The sequence below is a fragment of the Penicillium pulvis genome (assembly GCF_028828015.1).
Source record: "Penicillium pulvis strain IBT 33274 chromosome Unknown contig_7_segment1_segment0, whole genome shotgun sequence".
Lineage (NCBI taxonomy): Eukaryota > Fungi > Ascomycota > Eurotiomycetes > Eurotiales > Aspergillaceae > Penicillium > Penicillium pulvis.
This window is the reverse complement of record NW_026643079.1, coordinates 1,223,075-1,241,061: the sequence shown is the minus strand read 5'-3', so window position 1 is coordinate 1,241,061 and position 17,987 is coordinate 1,223,075. Positions and strand designations below refer to the sequence as shown.

The window sequence follows — 17,987 nt, the reverse complement described above, 5'->3', positions numbered from 1 at the left end:
CCGCCCTCTCAGCGCGCCGGGTCACCATGTCTTACGCCTCTGACGAGTTTACGAAATGACTTATTGTATCTAGAATCGCGGTCTTTTCTATCCGCGCTTGTCATACTCGTCCGCAAATATGCACGTCGCCGCCGGTGGAGGAACAGGCTCCAGCCTAGCTCGTGCGATCATTATTGTCACTGGCGTTTCAGCTCTAGTAGCATCGCTACTCTCTCTTGTGTAAGTTGGCGGCCCTCAGAAATCATACTGTCCGATTCCTTGTTGACTACGAAGCTAACGTCTCCATGTTTTGTGCAGGTCCATATGGTTCCAAACGTACGAGCCCCGTTCGCGACTAGACTCCCTCCGATAGTTGCTAATTTGGGTATTATAGCAAAAACTATCGAAAGCCGTTACTCCAGAGATATGTTGTGCGCATTCTTTTGATGTGAGTACTGGTTGTCACCTAATCTCGGGAGGCTCAGGAGCTGCAAAGAGCAATGCTGATCAAGATCAGGGTGCCAATATTCGCGGCAGCATCATGGACAAGCATCATATCCCTGACTGCAGCTCAGTTTCTTGATCCAATCCGTGATATTTATGAGGTATCTCATTTCGCCCATTCTGGCGTATAGTGGAGTTATGCTGACGGGCGACTTTGATAGGCCTTCACAATCTACACATTCTTCCAGCTGCTCATCAACTTCCTTGGGGGTGAGCGAGCTGTGATTATCATGGCCCATGGCCGTCCACCAGTATCGCATGCCTGGCCGCTCAACCACATGCTGCCGAAGGTCGATATCTCCGACCCGCATACCTTCTTAGCTGTCAAGCGTGGCATCCTGCAATATGCCTGGATGAAGCCCATCTTGGCTATTGCATCGATTGTGATGAAAGCAACCGATACCTACCACGAGGGATATTTGGATCTCGGTTCAGGCTATCTGTGGACCGGCCTCATATACAACGCCAGTGTCACTCTCAGTCTGTATTCTCTTGCGATGTTCTGGGTATGCCTTCACGATGACCTTTTGCCATTCCGCCCTGTTCCCAAATTCCTGTGTGTCAAGCTCATTATCTTTGCCTCATACTGGCAAGGATTTTTCTTGTCTATCCTGCAATTCCTGGGCGCTCTTGGGAATGGCGTTGCGGGGTACACCCCGGACAATCTCGCTGCGGCCATCCAGGATAGCCTGCTCTGCTTTGAGATGCCTTTCTTTGCCATAGCGCACTGGTATGCCTTCTCATGGCATGATTATGCGGACCCTACCATCTCGGCCGCCCGGATGCCAGTGAAATACGCGTTCCGCGACGCATTTGGCCCTCTCGATCTAATCGAGGACACAAAGATCACACTGCGAGGAGACAATTATGACTACCGAATTTTCGACTCAGGCGACAACATCATCGCGCACGAGGAGTCAGATTCACGGGTCAAGCGAGTCATGGATGGAATGAGATATGAACGCGGAGGAAAGGCAAAATACTGGATTCCCAAGCCAGGCGAGGCTAGCAAGTCCGTAGAGACCGATAGCCGCACCCCACTTCTTGCTGGCGGGAGCTCCAGTGCTCGTGGTCGTAACGAGGGGGGCGGCGGTAGTTCTGCCGACCGATACCGATCCTATAGTGAAATTGAGGCTACGCTAGACGATGAGGATGAACACCTATTCACAAACGCGCGGGCACTGGAGTTTGGAGATTGGAATGTAAGTCATCAACGAGGGATTGTCGCTGCACGAAAGACTAATTTGAAATGCTGCTAGTATCCTGTCATCACCGCCAACGAAGTTCCCAGAGACCAACGACTGCCAAGAACCAGGAGTTACCAACAGCCCAATCAATCAAGTGAGGACCACGTGAGAAAGTCTCGCACACATCGAAAGGGCCGAACGTCGGGCAGCGAAAGCAGGCGGGATCCCAATTCCTCGCGCAAGTCCAGCAAGAGCTCCCGTGGACCAGGTCCCTTGCAGCGCAACGCCAGCTCCACAAGTTCCCATCAGTCGCATCGCAGCCAGCTTGTCGACCTTGTAGTGGAGAACCAGGAGGCTGAGGAGGAAGACCGAGCCCAGGCACAACGGGAAACCGGCTCTGCCTGGGGTGCTGAACCCCGCCACTACGAGTAAGTTTACTGATCGATTGGTCTATAGCTTTCATTGGATTGCCCCTGTTGACCCGATTTCTAGGAGACCATCCGGACAGCCAATCGAGGAAGAGACTGAACCCGAAGCCCCGGCCCAGGAATCTCCAACCGAGCCGGGCCACGACCAAGCTGCCACGCGATGGGCGTACAGTGCCCTGGGGGACGACAATGATGTGTGGAGCAAATAATACTTCTTTTCGGACTTCCATATCATTCGGAACAAGCAGAGCCTATCGAGTCGACTGGTCTCAAATCTTTGGTCTCCTGCGCACGGTGTCGTAGTTTGTCCCGCACTCTATTTCCGGAAAACGTGAGAAATGGACCTTAAACCCCTTCCAAGGCGTCTTGACTATCCTGAATCGGGCCAATAGACGGTTTATTTTGAATATGTCCCTGAAATAAAAACCACAAGATTACGCCCAACCTGCCCGTTGCTCTTTCTTAGGCGCCCGAGTACGTGACAGCCCCACTTACATACATAAGCCACAAATCTCCCGGTACTCAGACAAGGATGTCACATCTTTTTCCGAATCGGCGAATAAGGCATCATTCCAAACAGTGGAGTAAATCTAGAGCCTTCAGGAACTGTACACGTAGGCTGCCCTGAGCAGTAGCATTCTGTGAAGAGCCGCATCGGGCTAAGACATCGTACCTGACTTGGAGTGAGATCCGAATTAGATAGAAATAGGCGGTCTTTTGAACCCAATCGTCGCCGTCCAAAAATTCCACTGCTTATATGCTATGTACATGTACAGTAGGTACATAGGCATGTACTAGCTTGCCAGCCACCAATCATCAAACAAAGAGTTGCCAAGTCATGAGGAAACGTCCTTGACCGCTACAACGGTCTTCCTGCCATGGCAGTTGAAAAGTCAAGAGGAAACAGTCATGCCTTGACGTGGTCTATAACAGTTCGATTCTTTGTATGAGCAGCCGTAGGAATGCCTACCCTGTACGCTAGACTTCATTTGAACAGGGGTATTCTCCTGAGCTTAGGCATTGATGATCCCAAATAATCCCCGAAAGCACAGGATTATGCAGATCTTAGCATGTGGATCATGGAACTCATGTACAACGTCAATTATGACCGAGCAAAAATATGAGCGACGAACTATAACCCTGAAATGTGGAGTACCTGTCCCGCATTTAGGTACATGTATTTGGATGGTTGGGTATACGCACAATCATCATGAAACTGGCCAATCATACTCAACTTCCCGTTGAAACGAGAACGAAGAATGAAAACCAAAAATTCGAGATACGAAAGCCAACGCAGCCTGTCCCTCATACGCGCCCAAAGGTGTGATGCCCCACTCTTCTACATGGACAAAGCTCCTGATAAGCACAAAGTTGTGATGACTCCACTCGGACTGACGAATGAGACTTCCTAATTGACTCCGCAGGGACGATCCCCATCACCCAGCCCGTCCGCTGAGAGTAAGTCACTAGGATGACTTGCTCTGTCCGGTATAGTTCCGGATCTTAGCGGCACACCGTCTCACCCGTGGTCTACCATGGTCCCTGACGAGTCAAAGCTGGCGAGCGCACGGGCACTAGAGGAATATCCTGTCGTACGAGCTTTTGTTTTTGAGTCGAGAGGTTTCTTCTTTCCTCTCTCGAATTGCGAGTCCCTCCTTTATACCCCCATCCCCACCCTTTTACTCCATCCCACCTTCAGGAAAGGTGATGGATTAACTTCGTCGAAGCGCTGGTCGCCATGACAGCTTCTGAGCAAGCGGGGTCGCTATTCACCGGTTGGATACGATCGTGCTGGTCATGCTTGTCACCAGGAGAGAAGGGTCAGGATGCCTTGCCAAGTGAGAGTTATGGTAAGGCACTCATCAAACTTCATTGAGAACAATCATGGAAGTAGAATTAACGTTTATGTTGGATTCACAGGTGTCAAGCGGGAGATGGAAGTATGCCATTCTCAACCGCATCTTGTGCCCCCTATGAAGCTGAAGGTGTACGATGATCTCCCCAATCCGAGAATAAATCACACTCGGAACTCGCACTCCTTGTCGTCATGGCTAGAGGAGGGTCGGAATCTGGCTTCAAGGGCATCGAACCGGGCAAGTCTGACTACGTCTCGAAGGAGACACCCAAGCACGCCGTTGAAAATCAGTGGCCCTTCGGATTTCCGTCGAGTGGAATCCTTTCATGATTATGTTGCTGTTGTTGGCAGATACCAACCACTTGATCTGAGCATCCATCGGTCGGGTCACCGATTGTCAGATCTACCCTCGTTTGATTCCTTCCAGCTAGACGAGGATCATCAGTTCCCCGTGCTGGCAGTGCCACCCCGGGCTCTCTCACATCAAAGTATCCGTCATCGACGATGTGTGTCAACTGCTTCTGTATTCACTGTATCTCGAAAGCCCGTTGGCTCAGGGGATCGCCGTTCTCTCGGAAGCGTGCGTCTCACAATCGAGCCCGAATATCAGAAGCCGGTTCACATTGCAAGCCCTTTGGTGCCTCATTTCTCTGTTATCACCCCTGTCAAAGTGAAAGCAAACGATATCCTTCATCCAAAGGGACCTTTACCGGCGTCTGCGTTACGACACAACAGAACCAACTCGGAAGAGAGCAAGCTCACCCTGGATACCGATATCTTATCCGACAACTCCAGTGATGCCCAAACACCACGAGCAGTTCAAGACCTCCCCCAGACCCCAGTGAGATGGAGGGATCCGGAGAACACATCAAGCCAGCACTCGCCGAACGAATCCTCATTCTCATTCCTTAGAGATTCTCCCTCGGCATCTAGCTCAATCACGTTCCCATCCCGGCTATCATCATTGCGCCGTCCTTCCTTCACACCAAGCGACTACCGTAAGACCGTCTCATCCGTGCCCCTTCCAGACCGTGTCTCACAATGGTTCTGCCGAGAGCAAGACACCTCGCCCAAACCAATCTCCCTTGATGGTGAGAATGAATTTGAGTGGGAACGAACTCGCACGTTGAGTGGTACTACCGTTGGCTCAACCATTACCACCATTACTGGCGGTGCCAAGTCACGTCCGCCCAATTTTTCTATCTCCAGTTCATTTGCGGGCAGTCCTACTCCGCGAGCCTCGCTGCATAAACCATCTATAAGCAGGGAAAAGGAGCTCGAGTCGGAGATTTATCATCCAACGAACTATGAAGGTCGGCTGCAACGTCACGGGTTCGCGTCTCGCCATGGCGAGCCCATTTTGCTACCGGAGGCTACTATCGGTGTCGCTTTCTAGTCATCATGGTTCTTCACCCTGAAATATCGGGGGATTTCTGGATATGAGGCCTAGTCGGTCATTTCGATTTATTTACAAATACGTTTTCCTTGCTTTATTCAGATTATTTCTCGAATACCCTATGCTGAAATACCCCCTTTTATCGCGATTTTTATTCTTTGTTCACTTTTACTCAGTTTTGCGGGAAGGTAATGAGCTTGTGGGTGGTTCCTTGCTATAAATGGGCGAATTGATTTGAAAACCGCTTGTCATCTTTCGATTTGATTTATTGAAGATAATGGATTGACATCCTTAATCAAAGTCTCTTATTTATCGATACGGTCATGAAGCCTTGCATTCCATAGAATCATGTTGGAGCTCGTATACAATCTCTTAATTATGGGTCTCAGACTAGATAATAGCAGGATATAAGCCACCTGTAGAACGAGTATCTTGTGGGTACAGGTAATTCGAAGCAATGGAGAATATGGCAGGAAGTCCTTCCAGATTCCTTAGAGGTCTGCCAGGCAGAAAACGCTTAGTTAGGGCAACGATGGTTATCAAACATCCTTCCTTTGGACTTGACATGCAGGGCTCTACATCATCTCATGGCTTATACTCAGGTGGCGGGGTAGAACTTGTAGCCGCTAGAGGCCCAGGCTGACCCAGAGACTGCGGCTTTGCCGAAGTTCGTAACATCATCTTGATCTTTGCCTCCCGGGTCAGATCTTCAGGCTTATACCCATCCTTCGTCTTGGCATCAGCCATGGCCCCGCGTGCGAGGAGAAATCGAATCATCTCAGGGTCTGTATCATTGGAGAAACGAGAGATAGGCCGGGCAGCGACCGCAACATGAAGGGCTCCACGGCCATAGCTATCCTTCATTTCAATATCTGTGCCGTTATTCAAGAATGCTTCAGCTATGCCAATGTTGCCCGAGCTTATTACTCGGTGAAAAAGCATTTCCTTGCGTGCATCGAGGGAATTGCCCAAATCTGGATGATGGTGTAAAATGAGCTCGACAATCTGCTTATTCTTGATGAAAACTGCATGCGACAAGGGCGTATTTTTAGTGTAGTCCCTTGCGTAGACTTCCAGGCTGGGACCAGTCAAACGTTCCCACAACGATCGGTCAAGCTTTTTATCGTGCTTTACAAGGATTTCGCAAACGTCGTAATGTCCTTTGTGGGCCGCTAAGTGTAGAGCCGTTGCGTGATCTTTGGGGGTAGTCAGAGTTGAGGCATTGTAGTCGATGAGTAATTGGACAATTTCGGCGTGCCCATTGACGGCGGCAATATGAATGGGCTCGTATGGTCTTCCTTCCTTGCAGTTGTAGGTGGAAGGATCACATTCAAGGAGTAGGCGAGCAACTTGTGTATGTCCTGCCCTTATAGCCACGTGAAGGGGAAGCGAATCGTTGCCATTCCGGCTTAGAGGTGATGCACCTCGCTCCAGTAGAAGACGAGCGATATCCCAATGACCCTTTTTTGCTGCATTGTGAAGAGCCGTATCTCCAACTTCGTCAACGGTATTTGGATCTACTCCTTTGTCCAACAGTGCTGTGACAACATCGAGCTGGCCTTTATCAGCTGCAGTAATGATGTCTTTAAGTGAATTGTCTTCTCCGTTCTTCAACTTGTCAGCCATAGTGACAAATGTACAACCTTGGAAGATTAGATAGGGTTTGAAATTAATCTGGGGGCGTTTCTTTGGCTGTCTTCGTGTTATTAATTACTTTCCTTTTAGCGCGCCAAGTCAACCTAGCCTCACTATAGCATAATTAAGCGAGGTCTGTCATGGAATGTTTTTTGTCTCACGCCCTGCCAAGCCATTAGAACCCAAGCTAGACCATGTATGGCCTCGGGGATCATATTCGGCCGCTGTGCCGGAAAACGTTACTATTATGGTAATACCTTCGGCGATCTACAAGTTTGAGGAATTGGTTTCCAGCAATAAATATATAATCCTGCAATTCATCAGCAAAGAGTATTAGTGTAGTACGTATAAAAATGACTTGGAGCCTCATGGGTACCCAGATGATTTTAAACTATATTTTTAGGCTTTGGACTGGGGCATTTAATCTGAATTGATGATGAAGACAATTCTTAACCCCCCATTTAGTATATGAGGCTGATCCATACTGACAATATAATAGCTAGTAATATTAACTAGCGGGTGTGGAAGCTAAGCCATGGAACTATGGTCACTTAGGGGCTGGTCACGATATACACACAACACTCACGGCATTAAGTGCATAAGAGGAACCTGAATGAAGCCCGACTTGCAAGCATGTCGGAAAGTCGAAACCTTATCGTATATTTTTACTTTTTGAATGAGCTTGAAAAGGTACTAGAATACTTTTCGTGTTTACGCTACCTTGCGACAACAGAACTCATGGAGTTGGCATATTGAAAAGAATAAAGCCGGGCAGCCCGCTGAATTCGTGGACTTTTTGCAACTTCACTAGAAATATTTATGGGATTCCCCAGAAGGTCATAGCTGCCCTTACAAGGCTGCTGTTCTTGCTCACAGCCTGATTTATAGCCTCGTGGCTGGAGGCCTGATGTGCCGGACCCCAGTAATCACGGTCCGCTAGAGAGCCGCACTGCCACGTACTAAAACCCCACCTACCTCAATCCATCCAATAGTCTTCACAAAATTTGCCCATATGGGTCCATTTATAGCGGGATGTGATGTTATGGTGGGGCAAACCTGGGGATAAGGCTGCGCCCAGCTGTAGGCGAGGCTATGAATCGAGGACCCTGAATAGAAGATCTAGAACAGAACAGTGGACGAACTTTGTGGCAGGTTAAACATAAATATGAGCCGGTCATCCTCAGTCCGAGAATTTTCGAATCAGATCAACATCAATTCAACGTGGGCAAAATGCGCCTCCGAGTGAACGCTATTGTTGCTGCTACCTTGTTAGCAGTACAGTCTACCGCTAGTGTCATCCCCCGAAGCGAGAGCACAGATGCCTGTGGTCAAATATATAAGCGTTTTAATAACGCTGGGAACAGCTGTAAAGTTTCTAGATCGGCATGTGAGAAACATTGCTAACAGTGAATAGCCATTGTAAGGATGCCGGGTGAACTGGGCCTTCAATGTCTCCAGTCCATGCCCTTTGAACCAAAACGCGCTGTCGCATGGGTGAAAGAATATCGCAAATGGCTTCTCTTTCAGTCAGATCTCGAGATCTTGAAGAATCCTCCCTCTGATTATCATATGCCCGCTACGGACCTCATTGGAACTCTCGATATAATTGAGAAGAGAGCTGCTGATAGGGACTATAAAAACCAATGGGAATTTGACACCGACGTGAAAAACATGATTATCTCTGCTTATGATGGCCACTTGGGTATTACGATGTGTTCATATTTGATCGCTCCGGAGACTATGAGATACACGAATGATGTACCGCTTGTTTCTGTTTCAACTAACGGGACTGCCATTCCTGACGTGTACACATTCGGTAAGACCGATTGCCTTGGTTTCCAGAAAGCAAATGCTAACTTTGAGTCTAGCCGATGCTGGATTGTTGAAGTCGCATAAGGATAGAGTGTCTCCGATTGTCTCAATCAATGGGGTTGATGTTGTCACATACCTGGAAGAAATTTCGTTGACAACAAACGCTCAGGATCGTGATGCATTGTGAGTGAATGTATATCGGGAACTTCCAGGTTATTTCTGGTACCTAACACCTCAATTCCCTCCAGATACAATACAGTCTTTCCCTCGAACCCAGTGAGCATTGGTGTTGGAACATTGAACTTCTTGGAAGGCTCTGGACTTTTCAGTAACCCCGCAATCTGGCCTGGAGCAGAACGTACCCTTCACTATGCAAACGGAACATCTCAAGTTGTTAGAACGGTATTGGAAGTTACGAATTGGCAATGGAAGTCCGGTAAATCACTATACAACCATTGGTGCCTCCCGTCCTCCAATTCCAAGCGCTCCTTATCATCTTCAAAAGTCTCGAAACGTTCATCAGACTCCAAAAGCCCTTCGGGCTACCCAACTCCGCACTCCAGCACCTTGGATTTCACTCTGATGAGTTTCTTCCCTGAGAGCAGCAACCTGAAGGATGCAGCAGTTCTTGCAATTCCTACATTTGAATGGGTCTTTGGACAGCCCGATGTGCTCGCCCGGGATTTCATCGTCAAGGCTGCTAAGGAGGGAAAAAAGAAAATGATCATCGATCTCCAAGGCAATGGAGGTGGCCTCATTTCAGCAGGCTGGAACTTATTCCGACTCTTCTTCCCTGATCAAGAGGTCTACTCCGCAACCCGTTTCCGCGCCCATGAAGGTATCAATTTCATCGGAGAAGCAGTCGCGCGTTTACCCATCAACAATTCCGATATCAAGGACAACATCCTTAACTGGAAGGAAAATGTCACACCCGATCAAAAGGAAGGCTTCTCCTCCTGGGCAGACCTTTACGGACCCCATGAAGTCTTCGGAGTGAACTCTTCCAGCCTATTCGCATTCAACCTGTCTATGGTTTCTACTGCCGCATCGCAACCCATTAGCGGATACGGTGATGTGCCCCTCAACCCAAAGACCCAGAGCTTCGCGGCTGAGGACATCATCATTATCACTGATGGCTACTGCGCCTCCACCTGCACCTTATTCACAGAGTTGATGAAGGCCCAGGGCGTCCGCAGTATCGTCTTCGGTGGACGACCGCAGACTGGTCCCATGCAGGCTATGGGTGGTATTAAGGGTGCAGAGGTAATGGATCTCGCCAGTTTGGCCGAGATCTTGTCTGATGCGAAGAAACTCGCCAACTCTTCATCGCTTCTTTCGGACGAGGACTTGGAGAACTGGGATAAGTACGTACCCAGTCCTCTCAGTGAGTTCCCTTATGGGATGATCGCTGCCGCCGTGAATCTTCTGAATTCTTTTGGTCCTGCGAACGATACTGTCCCCAGGCAATATATTTATGAAGCAGCTGAGTGTCGTCGTTTTTTCTCGTATGATAACATTGTGGATCAGGAGACTACTTGGGCATCTGCTGCTGATGCTATGTTTTATGGTGGTGGGTGTGTGGAGGGCTCTATAAATGGGACTGGAAGCCTTTTTCCAGCATCAGTATAGATGGTGTCTGTCTCGGTGAACTGCTAGACAGTATTTGTCGGCGAAACAAGGAATGAGAACGTATGAGATCTCTTTGTGTTCGGGTACGTTCGGCATAAGCTTCACCTTCATATTCTCAAGGGGATGGGCTTCATTCTTTATTAGTCAGACAGATAATAAGCCTCATGAATAACCCATCAGAGTTGCACAAGATGTCCAAGCGGCACAAGGAGCTTTGACATGACGAAACTAATGGCACGCGAATGAGATTGCATTTATCCCTTAATTGAGCAATTTACAACATGATAATGTCATAGGCACTGATTGATATCCCTCGATGAAACATTTACGACCTACTGTAGGCACCATGTGGTATCGAGATCTACCGAGTAGATCGCGAACCACTCACATATTTCGGTAATTATCGTTTTGTTTCGCGCCAGTTTAAGGTTTATCGTGTTGTCATGAGCCGTGAGATCAAATTTCACTTCCGGTCTCAAGGTTTCCAAACATTCCTAGGCTTTGCGCCACTAATGCCTTGTTTTCGACGCGGTTGGACTCCCCCGAGCTTCCTATCTGACGTCAATCGCGCTAAATAAATAAAATAAACTTCAGATCCACAAAGTTGTTGAACGTTAATACCGCAAAAGCCAGGATTTGTAAGGGATCTTCAAGGCGGGCGTTCTAGCCCTAATTATGCAATGTAAATTCCACTCTAATGCTACCAAGTGCAGTGAGAAACCACCAGTACAATAAATGTGGTACATAGATGCTAGTGAAAGGACAGATCAAATGCAAAACGAAATAAGCAAAAGGGACAGGAACGTTGACTAGTCGTGTACAGGACGTCTCAACAAATATAGTAACAGTGTAGCTCACAGCTCAGACTTAACAGCAAAGGAAGTCTTCTCAAAAGACTTCTCAGACTCACCCTCGCCCTCGGAATCAACAGGCGACATCACCTGAAGAATCTTGCCGTCCTCGAAAATCCTTGCCACGTCTTCCAGAGACCGTCCCTGTGTTTCGGGGAAGAGGAAGTAGACTACGCCGAGGAAGACGACTAGACACCCGACATAGAGGAGAAAATATTTCCAGCGCAGTGCCGCAAACGCTACTGGATTGACGTATTGATTGAAGAAGCAGGCAAGCGAGTCGGTAGTCAGAGTTATAGCGAGACCCTTTGCACGCAGCTGGAACGGGAGAATCTCGGCTGGATATGCGATGAAGAGGGGCATGTATGCGAAGTCGTAAGCTGCGCAGAAAAGGAAGAGCATGGGAATCACGGCGATTCCTGCTTCGATTATGTGTAGCTCTGAGAATAGAGCTGTCATGACTGTTGATGTGGATAGGAAGATCATCATGAGGGTCGTTGCGCATAGCCAGAGGACGCGGCGGCCATATCGGTCCGAGGTACTGGCTCCGCCGACAGCAAAAACAAGGTTCCAAACTTGGAGACTGATGTTCACTGCTGCTTGGTGAGCGGCATTTTTGATTCCAACCGAGGCTAGGATGGGAGGGAGGTAGTAAGAAGTAACGCCTGGACCCTGGTTAGTGATTGATTCCAACACCCGTAGAGCTAGTATAGCATACCATTTCCTGTCCATTCCTGCATGAAACCCATGAGAATACAGATCGACAAGCGATGCACATCACCTCGACTGCTGAGGAAAGCACTCCACCCAGAGCAAGCCTTCATATCCGCCTCGGCACTGATACTGCTGCAGATCTGATCGTATTCCTCTTGCACAAGCGCACTGCTCAGATCTCCATTTCCATGGTAGCGCACAAGCATAGCTCTAGCCTCACCCTTTCGGTCCTTAGAGACCAGCCACCTAGGACTCTCGGGAATGATGAATAGTCCCACCAACTGGAAGAGCGGGAACAAAACTTGCAGCATACAGGGAACCCGCCATGACCAGCTGTCGTGGATACCCAGAGTAGAAAAGGCAATACCAGCCGCGGTGATCGAACCACAGAACCAGATTGCGTTATATAGACCTGTGAGGACACTTCGTTGGCGAGGGTGTGCCGCTTCGGCGATAAGTAGCGGTGCAGCTGTTTGTGAAAAGCCCACGCCTGCTCCTGTGACAATGCGGGCACCGAAAAATACCCAGGGCTGTTCGACTGCCACCTGGATTACTGAAGCTAGAATGACGAGTGTAGCGCCGATGGCAACGCAAGGTCGACGGCCTAGTCTGTCGGCAACGTATGAAGCAGGAATGAAGGTTAAGAAGGAACCTAATGAAACAGCGGCAATGATAAGGCCTTCGGCATTGGCGCTGAGATCCTTCAAGAAAATCGCAACTGTCAAACTCATTAGCAATTGGTTTTTAGAAACACTTGACTGCAGGAGACTCACACTCAGGTAGAACCAACAAACTATTGATCTGACTAGCATTATACCCCGATGTAGCAGAAGCAGCCAACATGAAAGCAATACCCAGATTCAACCTCCGCAAACCTCTGTCCTCATCCTTAGCCATGTTGATGATCGAATACCTTGAAGTATAAAATAAATTTTATACTTTGAATCAAGTCCAACTTCCCAAGCTAAGAGCTACCTACGCGGAGACTTTATCTACCAAAAATGACGGAGCTTTTATCGGATAATTCTCTGCATTACATTCCTGACAGCTTCGCGTGCGCCGATCTTACCAACTAAGGCTGAATTTTTCACTGTCCCTGTGGAATGCTGGCAGGGGGGGAACATTTAACAGAGCGAATCGCCAGGTGAGCTTTTTACACTGATGCCATTAAAGAGTATCCGCGGTCTTATGATATGCAAGGATTGTCCAAGCTCCCAGGCTATTTGTATCAGGAATTTAGTAACGTCAAGCTGACAGCGCCAATCGGATCGATCCGCTGGTTAGACTGGTCAGAGGATTAGGGCGAACCTCAGCTGATCATTGGAAGGATCTCAAGGGGCTGGTTTGAAAGGGACTTTTGTTGCTTTTTCGGCTCTAGCGGTTATCCTGTAGAGCTTGTGTGGGGATGTGAGTTCACTTTTGGGGATCTGCGTCAGCTTGCCTAGTAGATGTGTACGCGTTCTCCTTGAGGCTATTGGGCCTCCTTGGGGAGTTGTATTGTAGACTGTAGTGTAACCCTGTTTGGATGAAGCCTATGATTGGGTAGAAATGGACTGTAGTTGAAGATCCATGGACGAGGATACAATTTATTCATGATACTTGGATTTTATAGGCCTGCGGATCAGGTACTGTGGAGCTGTACCTAGCTTGTACAGCTTTTTCAATGTTCAATGTTTCAATAGTGTACATTCAAGATCCATTTCGAATTCTCGAGTCCTTGGAAGTTGCTAGTCAGGTGGGATCTGCCAGGTTAGGGACAGGCTCCTTGCTAGATGGGAGAATTCGTCTGGGCATAGGTAGACGCATAACCGCGGGAACCGAGATGACACATGCATATATATTACAGAAGCAGAGATAACGAAAAAGCCAATATCTGGATATGTCAAATAGTAATAAGCATTAAACTGTAACAATGACTCAGGCCAAATATATAAGGTTCCAGGGCCGACATTCATTGGAGGAAATATATATGAACGCCTCAACCGGCTAAACTAACATGGATCGAATGTTAGCATGCATGTGACATGCGCCATCAAAAATGCAAGAAAAGGGAGAAAATCGAATCTGCAAAACTCAACAGATGTGTATCCTCATTCCCATTATTCACAAGATGAAAGAAGCCCTTGCAGAAAACCGATAACTCCTCTAGAATAAGATGATCCTCGCTGAACCACTAATGAAAATGAAAGAGAAACCATTCCATCAAACATTATCATCCTCGTAGACGAAGTTGATATCACGAATTCGTCGACGATTGTGCATTACGAACTCATGGTCACCCGGTGGCCGCTCGTCCTTGGTGTTGGCTGTCAACATACTCTGGAGGCTCATGCAGACACTCTCTACAGTCTGCACAGGAGACCAACCCGATTGGCCCAGAAGATCGAGACAGATGATGCCGTTGCTGTAAATGTGTGGGTGCATAGGGATAGCCCGGGGTGTCTCAGAGGAGGGTGGGAGTGTAATGAATTGTACTTCTGGGGGCTCTGCAAGAAAACCAAAACCAATACATTTAGAATTCCGCTCTTGCCAAGGTGCAGTTCAGGTGGTTCCTTACCAATGGGGTATTTGGCCGAGAAAGTAAACTTGAGTCGGTATGTCTGATCTTTGTAGAGAGGGTTGTCATCAAGGACCTTAATGTCCATCTGCCATTCTTCCAAACTGTCGGATTTTACTACCGCAATGCCGGGCGGAACGTGGTCTTTGATCTACCAACAGTTGAAACGTTAGATCCACTTCCCAATTTATCGAAATATAAAGTTCATAGTCGGTGTGAGGCGGGCGGAATGTTTGTGGAACGTAGAGCGGGACAAGGATGTCGATCATGCAATCAATGGAGGGTAAAGTACCTTGATAAGCTCCTAGAAGTAACGGGATTGTTAGCCAGGGTACTTTGGGGTGGAAAGTGTAAAAGCAAGTGATGGTATTCTGTGTTTCCAAAAGCGCATACCTTGCTTAAACGCTTGTTTGCGAAAGAACGCGACATGGTTTCGAGCTTCTGGAGCTATGACGAGAGAGTCGTCGATCACGAATTTGGGTCACGGTTGGCGTTGTCCAGTCCGGAGGCGGAATATCGTATCCGTCTGGCGGAAATTACGGACGCCCTGCAGAGTAGGCAAGGCTGTCACAGGATGCGGAATAAAATGAGAGGCGACTCAAAAGTACAAAAGAAGAGGTAAAGTGATCCAAACCGAAACGGCCGTGATGCACGCGGGGCAAGATAAGATCGTCGCACGTGACAGTGGAGATCTGCTGTCTCAGAATCATGACTATGAGGCTCTGACCTATCCAACGTTTCTAGCTGTTTAAGCAACCCTCATGGTTCGAGATAAGTCTCAGCAGTGTATCTGACCCAAGACCCTGACAGGGTTGAAACATAAACTCCTCTTCTCATCAAGTATTCAATGGGAATAGAAGCTCGAGTCATTTGATTTGCGTGGGCGTGATAGAGGAAAGTGCGTGGAAGATAGAAAGAAGAAGGCGGTGAGATGTTCGCTCTTTGTGATTTGATAGAAATGGCCGTTTTGGTGAATGGTTTGTGAACAGTGCACGCACTGACCATGCATTCCGACACGACATTCCAGAGTACTGTATTTGGGATGGCATGAATATATATAAAAGCACATACATGGCTCCGTCTACTTTTGACTCTAATAGGAAATAATTGATACAAAAGGTCAATTCATGCAAGCGGTCTCACTAGTCAGCCGCAAATGTGCAGACTGTATTGAACATGGGGAATCAAATAACTATATCCAAATCCAGGCAAATTACAGACATGAAACAGCATCGAGGGGAAAAAAGTATGAGCAATAAGAATAAATGCAATCGACAATCATAAGGCATCAAGTTAGGCATGCGACGCTTTTTCACGTGCTTCACGTTCAACTTTCTCGCGCTCTTCATTGTCCTTCGCCTCACGCACCTTGGCCAAAACGACCTCACGGAAGATAGCACCACGAGCGATCTTGCCAAGACTCCGCTTCTTAGTGTGACCGGGAGACGCATCGCCGTTCGCGACTGGAGCGGCTTCGCCGTCCTCGGGAGCCATGGCCATAGGGCTAGGAATATCGCCCTCCTCCTCATCCTCATCGTGCATCTTGAGGGCCTCAATACGGTTGGCGAGCTTGACGATCTCGATACCACGGCGGAGACGGGCCTTCGCAATGTAGGCGCGGATCTCGGGCAGCAGATCGCGGTCGCTGGCGGATTCTCCGGTGAGCCATTCGTGCTTGAGGGCATCCTCAGATGTCACTCGCTTGCTGGGGTCAGTCTGAAGCATGGTCATGATGAAGTCCTTGGCGTCTTGGGACACATCCTTCCAGTAGCGTTCGTGGAAGATAATTCGGCCTGAGCGACATTCTTCGATAAGATCGCTGAGGTTCTCCGCGCGGAAGGGTGAGTAACCACACAGCAGGGTGTAGGTAATCACACCCAAAGACCACATGTCAACGGCCTTGCCGTGGCCCTGCTTGAGCATAACCTCTGGTGCGGCATAGCCGAAGGAGCCGGCCATGCTGGTTAGAACTTCTGAGGGGTTTTCCAGCATCTTGGCAATACCGAAATCGGCCAGGACTAGCTCGGAGTCGGCAGAGCGGGTGAGGTAGAGCAGATTCTCAGGTTTCAGGTCTATTGAGTGTTAGCTTCGGGCCAATTTTCAAAAGCCTTCTGTCAGGACTTACCACGGTGGACAATGTTGCGCTTGTGTAGGTAATTGACCGCATCAAGCACCTGTCGAATGGTCTGCGACGCATCCTTCTCCGTGAATTTTCCATAATCACAAATCCGGTCGAACAGCTCGCCACCAGTGGCCAGTTGTGTCACGATATAGAATTTGTCCTGTGTCTCTGTTAGATGCTACAGTTCTCCATGCTGGCGGATCCCACAAACCTTAGACTCGAACCAGTCCACGAACGAGACAATGTGAGGATGTTGGAGCTTCTGAAGCATCTTCAGCTCATCGTAGACCATCTCCTCATTTCCCCGAACATTTTTCTTCAAGATGATTTTAATCGCGACTTTCTTTCCGTCAAGCGTCTCAGCCTCACGGACAATACCGTAGGTGCCAGCACCAAGCGTCCGTCCAAACTTGTATAGAGACCTGGAATCAAAGAGAACGATTAGCGGATGCGGTATTTATAGTTCCGCAAAGCACATACTTCTTCTCATAGCTCTCCGGCTGCCCAGACAGCTTGTTGAACATATTTGCGACTAAAAGAGACGAGAGTTAGCGAATTGTCTCCTCGTCCAAAGCCACAGCGCGGATCAACCGGCAATAACCAGCCGCAAGACGACTCGAACAGGGAATATGCATTGAGCAGACCATTACACCAAAGGGTAAACAGGGCCAGAGCACAATCTGCCAGGTAGCATGTGGCATAAAAGAACAGCATTGAAAAAGACATGATCGGTTGGTTGCAAGCTATTTGGAGCTTGCAAGTTGCGGGCTTCAAATGCGACCCCTTCACTCGAGAGCGACCGGGAGATGCACGGCGCAGGCCGGGAGCGATATGATCCAAAAAGCGCTGTCTATTGAATTGACTCACAACTCATGATGTGGGAATAGGGCTGTAGGCGCCCTCGACTGAACTTGGTATGCGGTAGTGACTCGGTCAGATAGCAAAAGCGGGCTGGTGAACCCCGCAGCGGAGGAGAGGGCGGGGCGAGAAGATGAGAATTGGTATACGGCGGTGCGGAGATGTAAATTCGGAAGGAGTGGAGGAGTCGGTGGAATTTGAGGATCTGAAATGCAATTTTAGCACTTGAACGAAAGAAAAAAATCCAGATTGCACCCTTAAGGGATCAGGCGGGGCTGTAGTGGGCTAATGCCACGACGCTCTTGCGCTGGAATCAGGGGAAACACGGGAATATCTACCGTCCCAAGAGATGTCGCGACGTACTCGATCTGGAAGATTGATTCCGGGTGAAGAGAAACCGGTATCAAAGCCAAGGAAACGAAGACCTTAGGGAAAAAGGGAAAAAAAGGGATCAGGAGTT

The 17,987-nt window shown here is 48.5% G+C and overlaps 7 protein-coding genes across 7 annotated transcripts; 3 read left to right on the top strand and 4 right to left on the bottom strand.

The window, feature by feature from the left end:
- Positions 1–118: 118 nt before the first annotated feature.
- N7503_008404 (OSTA/TMEM184 family protein) lies at positions 119–2,307 on the top strand (the record flags this gene model as incomplete). The annotated part of the gene is made up of 7 exons (XM_057067951.1): positions 119–219; positions 298–315; positions 374–427; positions 497–584; positions 645–1,685; positions 1,743–2,098; positions 2,163–2,307. 7 exons carry the CDS (start codon positions 119–121, stop codon positions 2,305–2,307), a joined length of 1,803 nt encoding a protein of 600 aa, XP_056918806.1.
- Positions 2,308–3,612: 1,305 nt separating this feature from the next.
- N7503_008403 (uncharacterized protein) lies at positions 3,613–5,349 on the top strand (the record flags this gene model as incomplete). The annotated part of the gene is made up of 2 exons (XM_057067950.1): positions 3,613–3,948; positions 4,019–5,349. Exons 1-2 carry the CDS (start codon positions 3,837–3,839, stop codon positions 5,347–5,349), a joined length of 1,443 nt encoding a protein of 480 aa, XP_056918805.1. The 5' UTR covers positions 3,613–3,836.
- A 585-nt stretch (positions 5,350–5,934) lies between these two features.
- On the bottom strand, positions 5,935–6,975 carry N7503_008402 (ankyrin repeat domain-containing protein; the record flags this gene model as incomplete). Its single annotated transcript, XM_057067949.1, has 1 exon — positions 5,935–6,975. The coding sequence occupies one exon, from the start codon at positions 6,973–6,975 to the stop codon at positions 5,935–5,937; it is 1,041 nt and encodes a 346-aa protein (XP_056918804.1).
- A 1,239-nt stretch (positions 6,976–8,214) lies between these two features.
- On the top strand, positions 8,215–10,425 carry N7503_008401 (uncharacterized protein; the record flags this gene model as incomplete). Its single annotated transcript, XM_057067948.1, has 4 exons — positions 8,215–8,350; positions 8,399–8,800; positions 8,853–8,979; positions 9,045–10,425. 4 exons carry the CDS (start codon positions 8,215–8,217, stop codon positions 10,423–10,425), a joined length of 2,046 nt encoding a protein of 681 aa, XP_056918803.1.
- An 854-nt stretch (positions 10,426–11,279) lies between these two features.
- Positions 11,280–12,887, bottom strand: N7503_008400 (uncharacterized protein; the record flags this gene model as incomplete). The annotated part of the gene is made up of 3 exons (XM_057067947.1): positions 11,280–11,941; positions 11,995–12,708; positions 12,764–12,887. The coding sequence occupies 3 exons, from the start codon at positions 12,885–12,887 to the stop codon at positions 11,280–11,282; spliced, it is 1,500 nt and encodes a 499-aa protein (XP_056918802.1).
- Positions 12,888–14,021: 1,134 nt separating this feature from the next.
- On the bottom strand, positions 14,022–15,082 carry N7503_008399 (ubiquitin-conjugating enzyme E2). The gene is made up of 4 exons (XM_057067946.1): positions 14,941–15,082; positions 14,840–14,851; positions 14,548–14,698; positions 14,022–14,476 (listed from the first exon to the last, which is right to left on the bottom strand). The coding sequence occupies exons 1-4, from the start codon at positions 14,974–14,976 to the stop codon at positions 14,193–14,195; spliced, it is 483 nt and encodes a 160-aa protein (XP_056918801.1). The 5' UTR covers positions 14,977–15,082; the 3' UTR covers positions 14,022–14,192.
- Positions 15,083–15,644: 562 nt separating this feature from the next.
- Positions 15,645–17,927, bottom strand: N7503_008398 (serine/threonine-protein kinase). The gene is made up of 6 exons (XM_057067945.1): positions 17,866–17,927; positions 17,537–17,732; positions 17,150–17,201; positions 16,881–17,091; positions 16,673–16,829; positions 15,645–16,619 (listed from the first exon to the last, which is right to left on the bottom strand). Exons 2-6 carry the CDS (start codon positions 17,541–17,543, stop codon positions 15,841–15,843), a joined length of 1,206 nt encoding a protein of 401 aa, XP_056918800.1. The 5' UTR covers positions 17,544–17,732; positions 17,866–17,927; the 3' UTR covers positions 15,645–15,840.
- Positions 17,928–17,987: the final 60 nt, after the last annotated feature.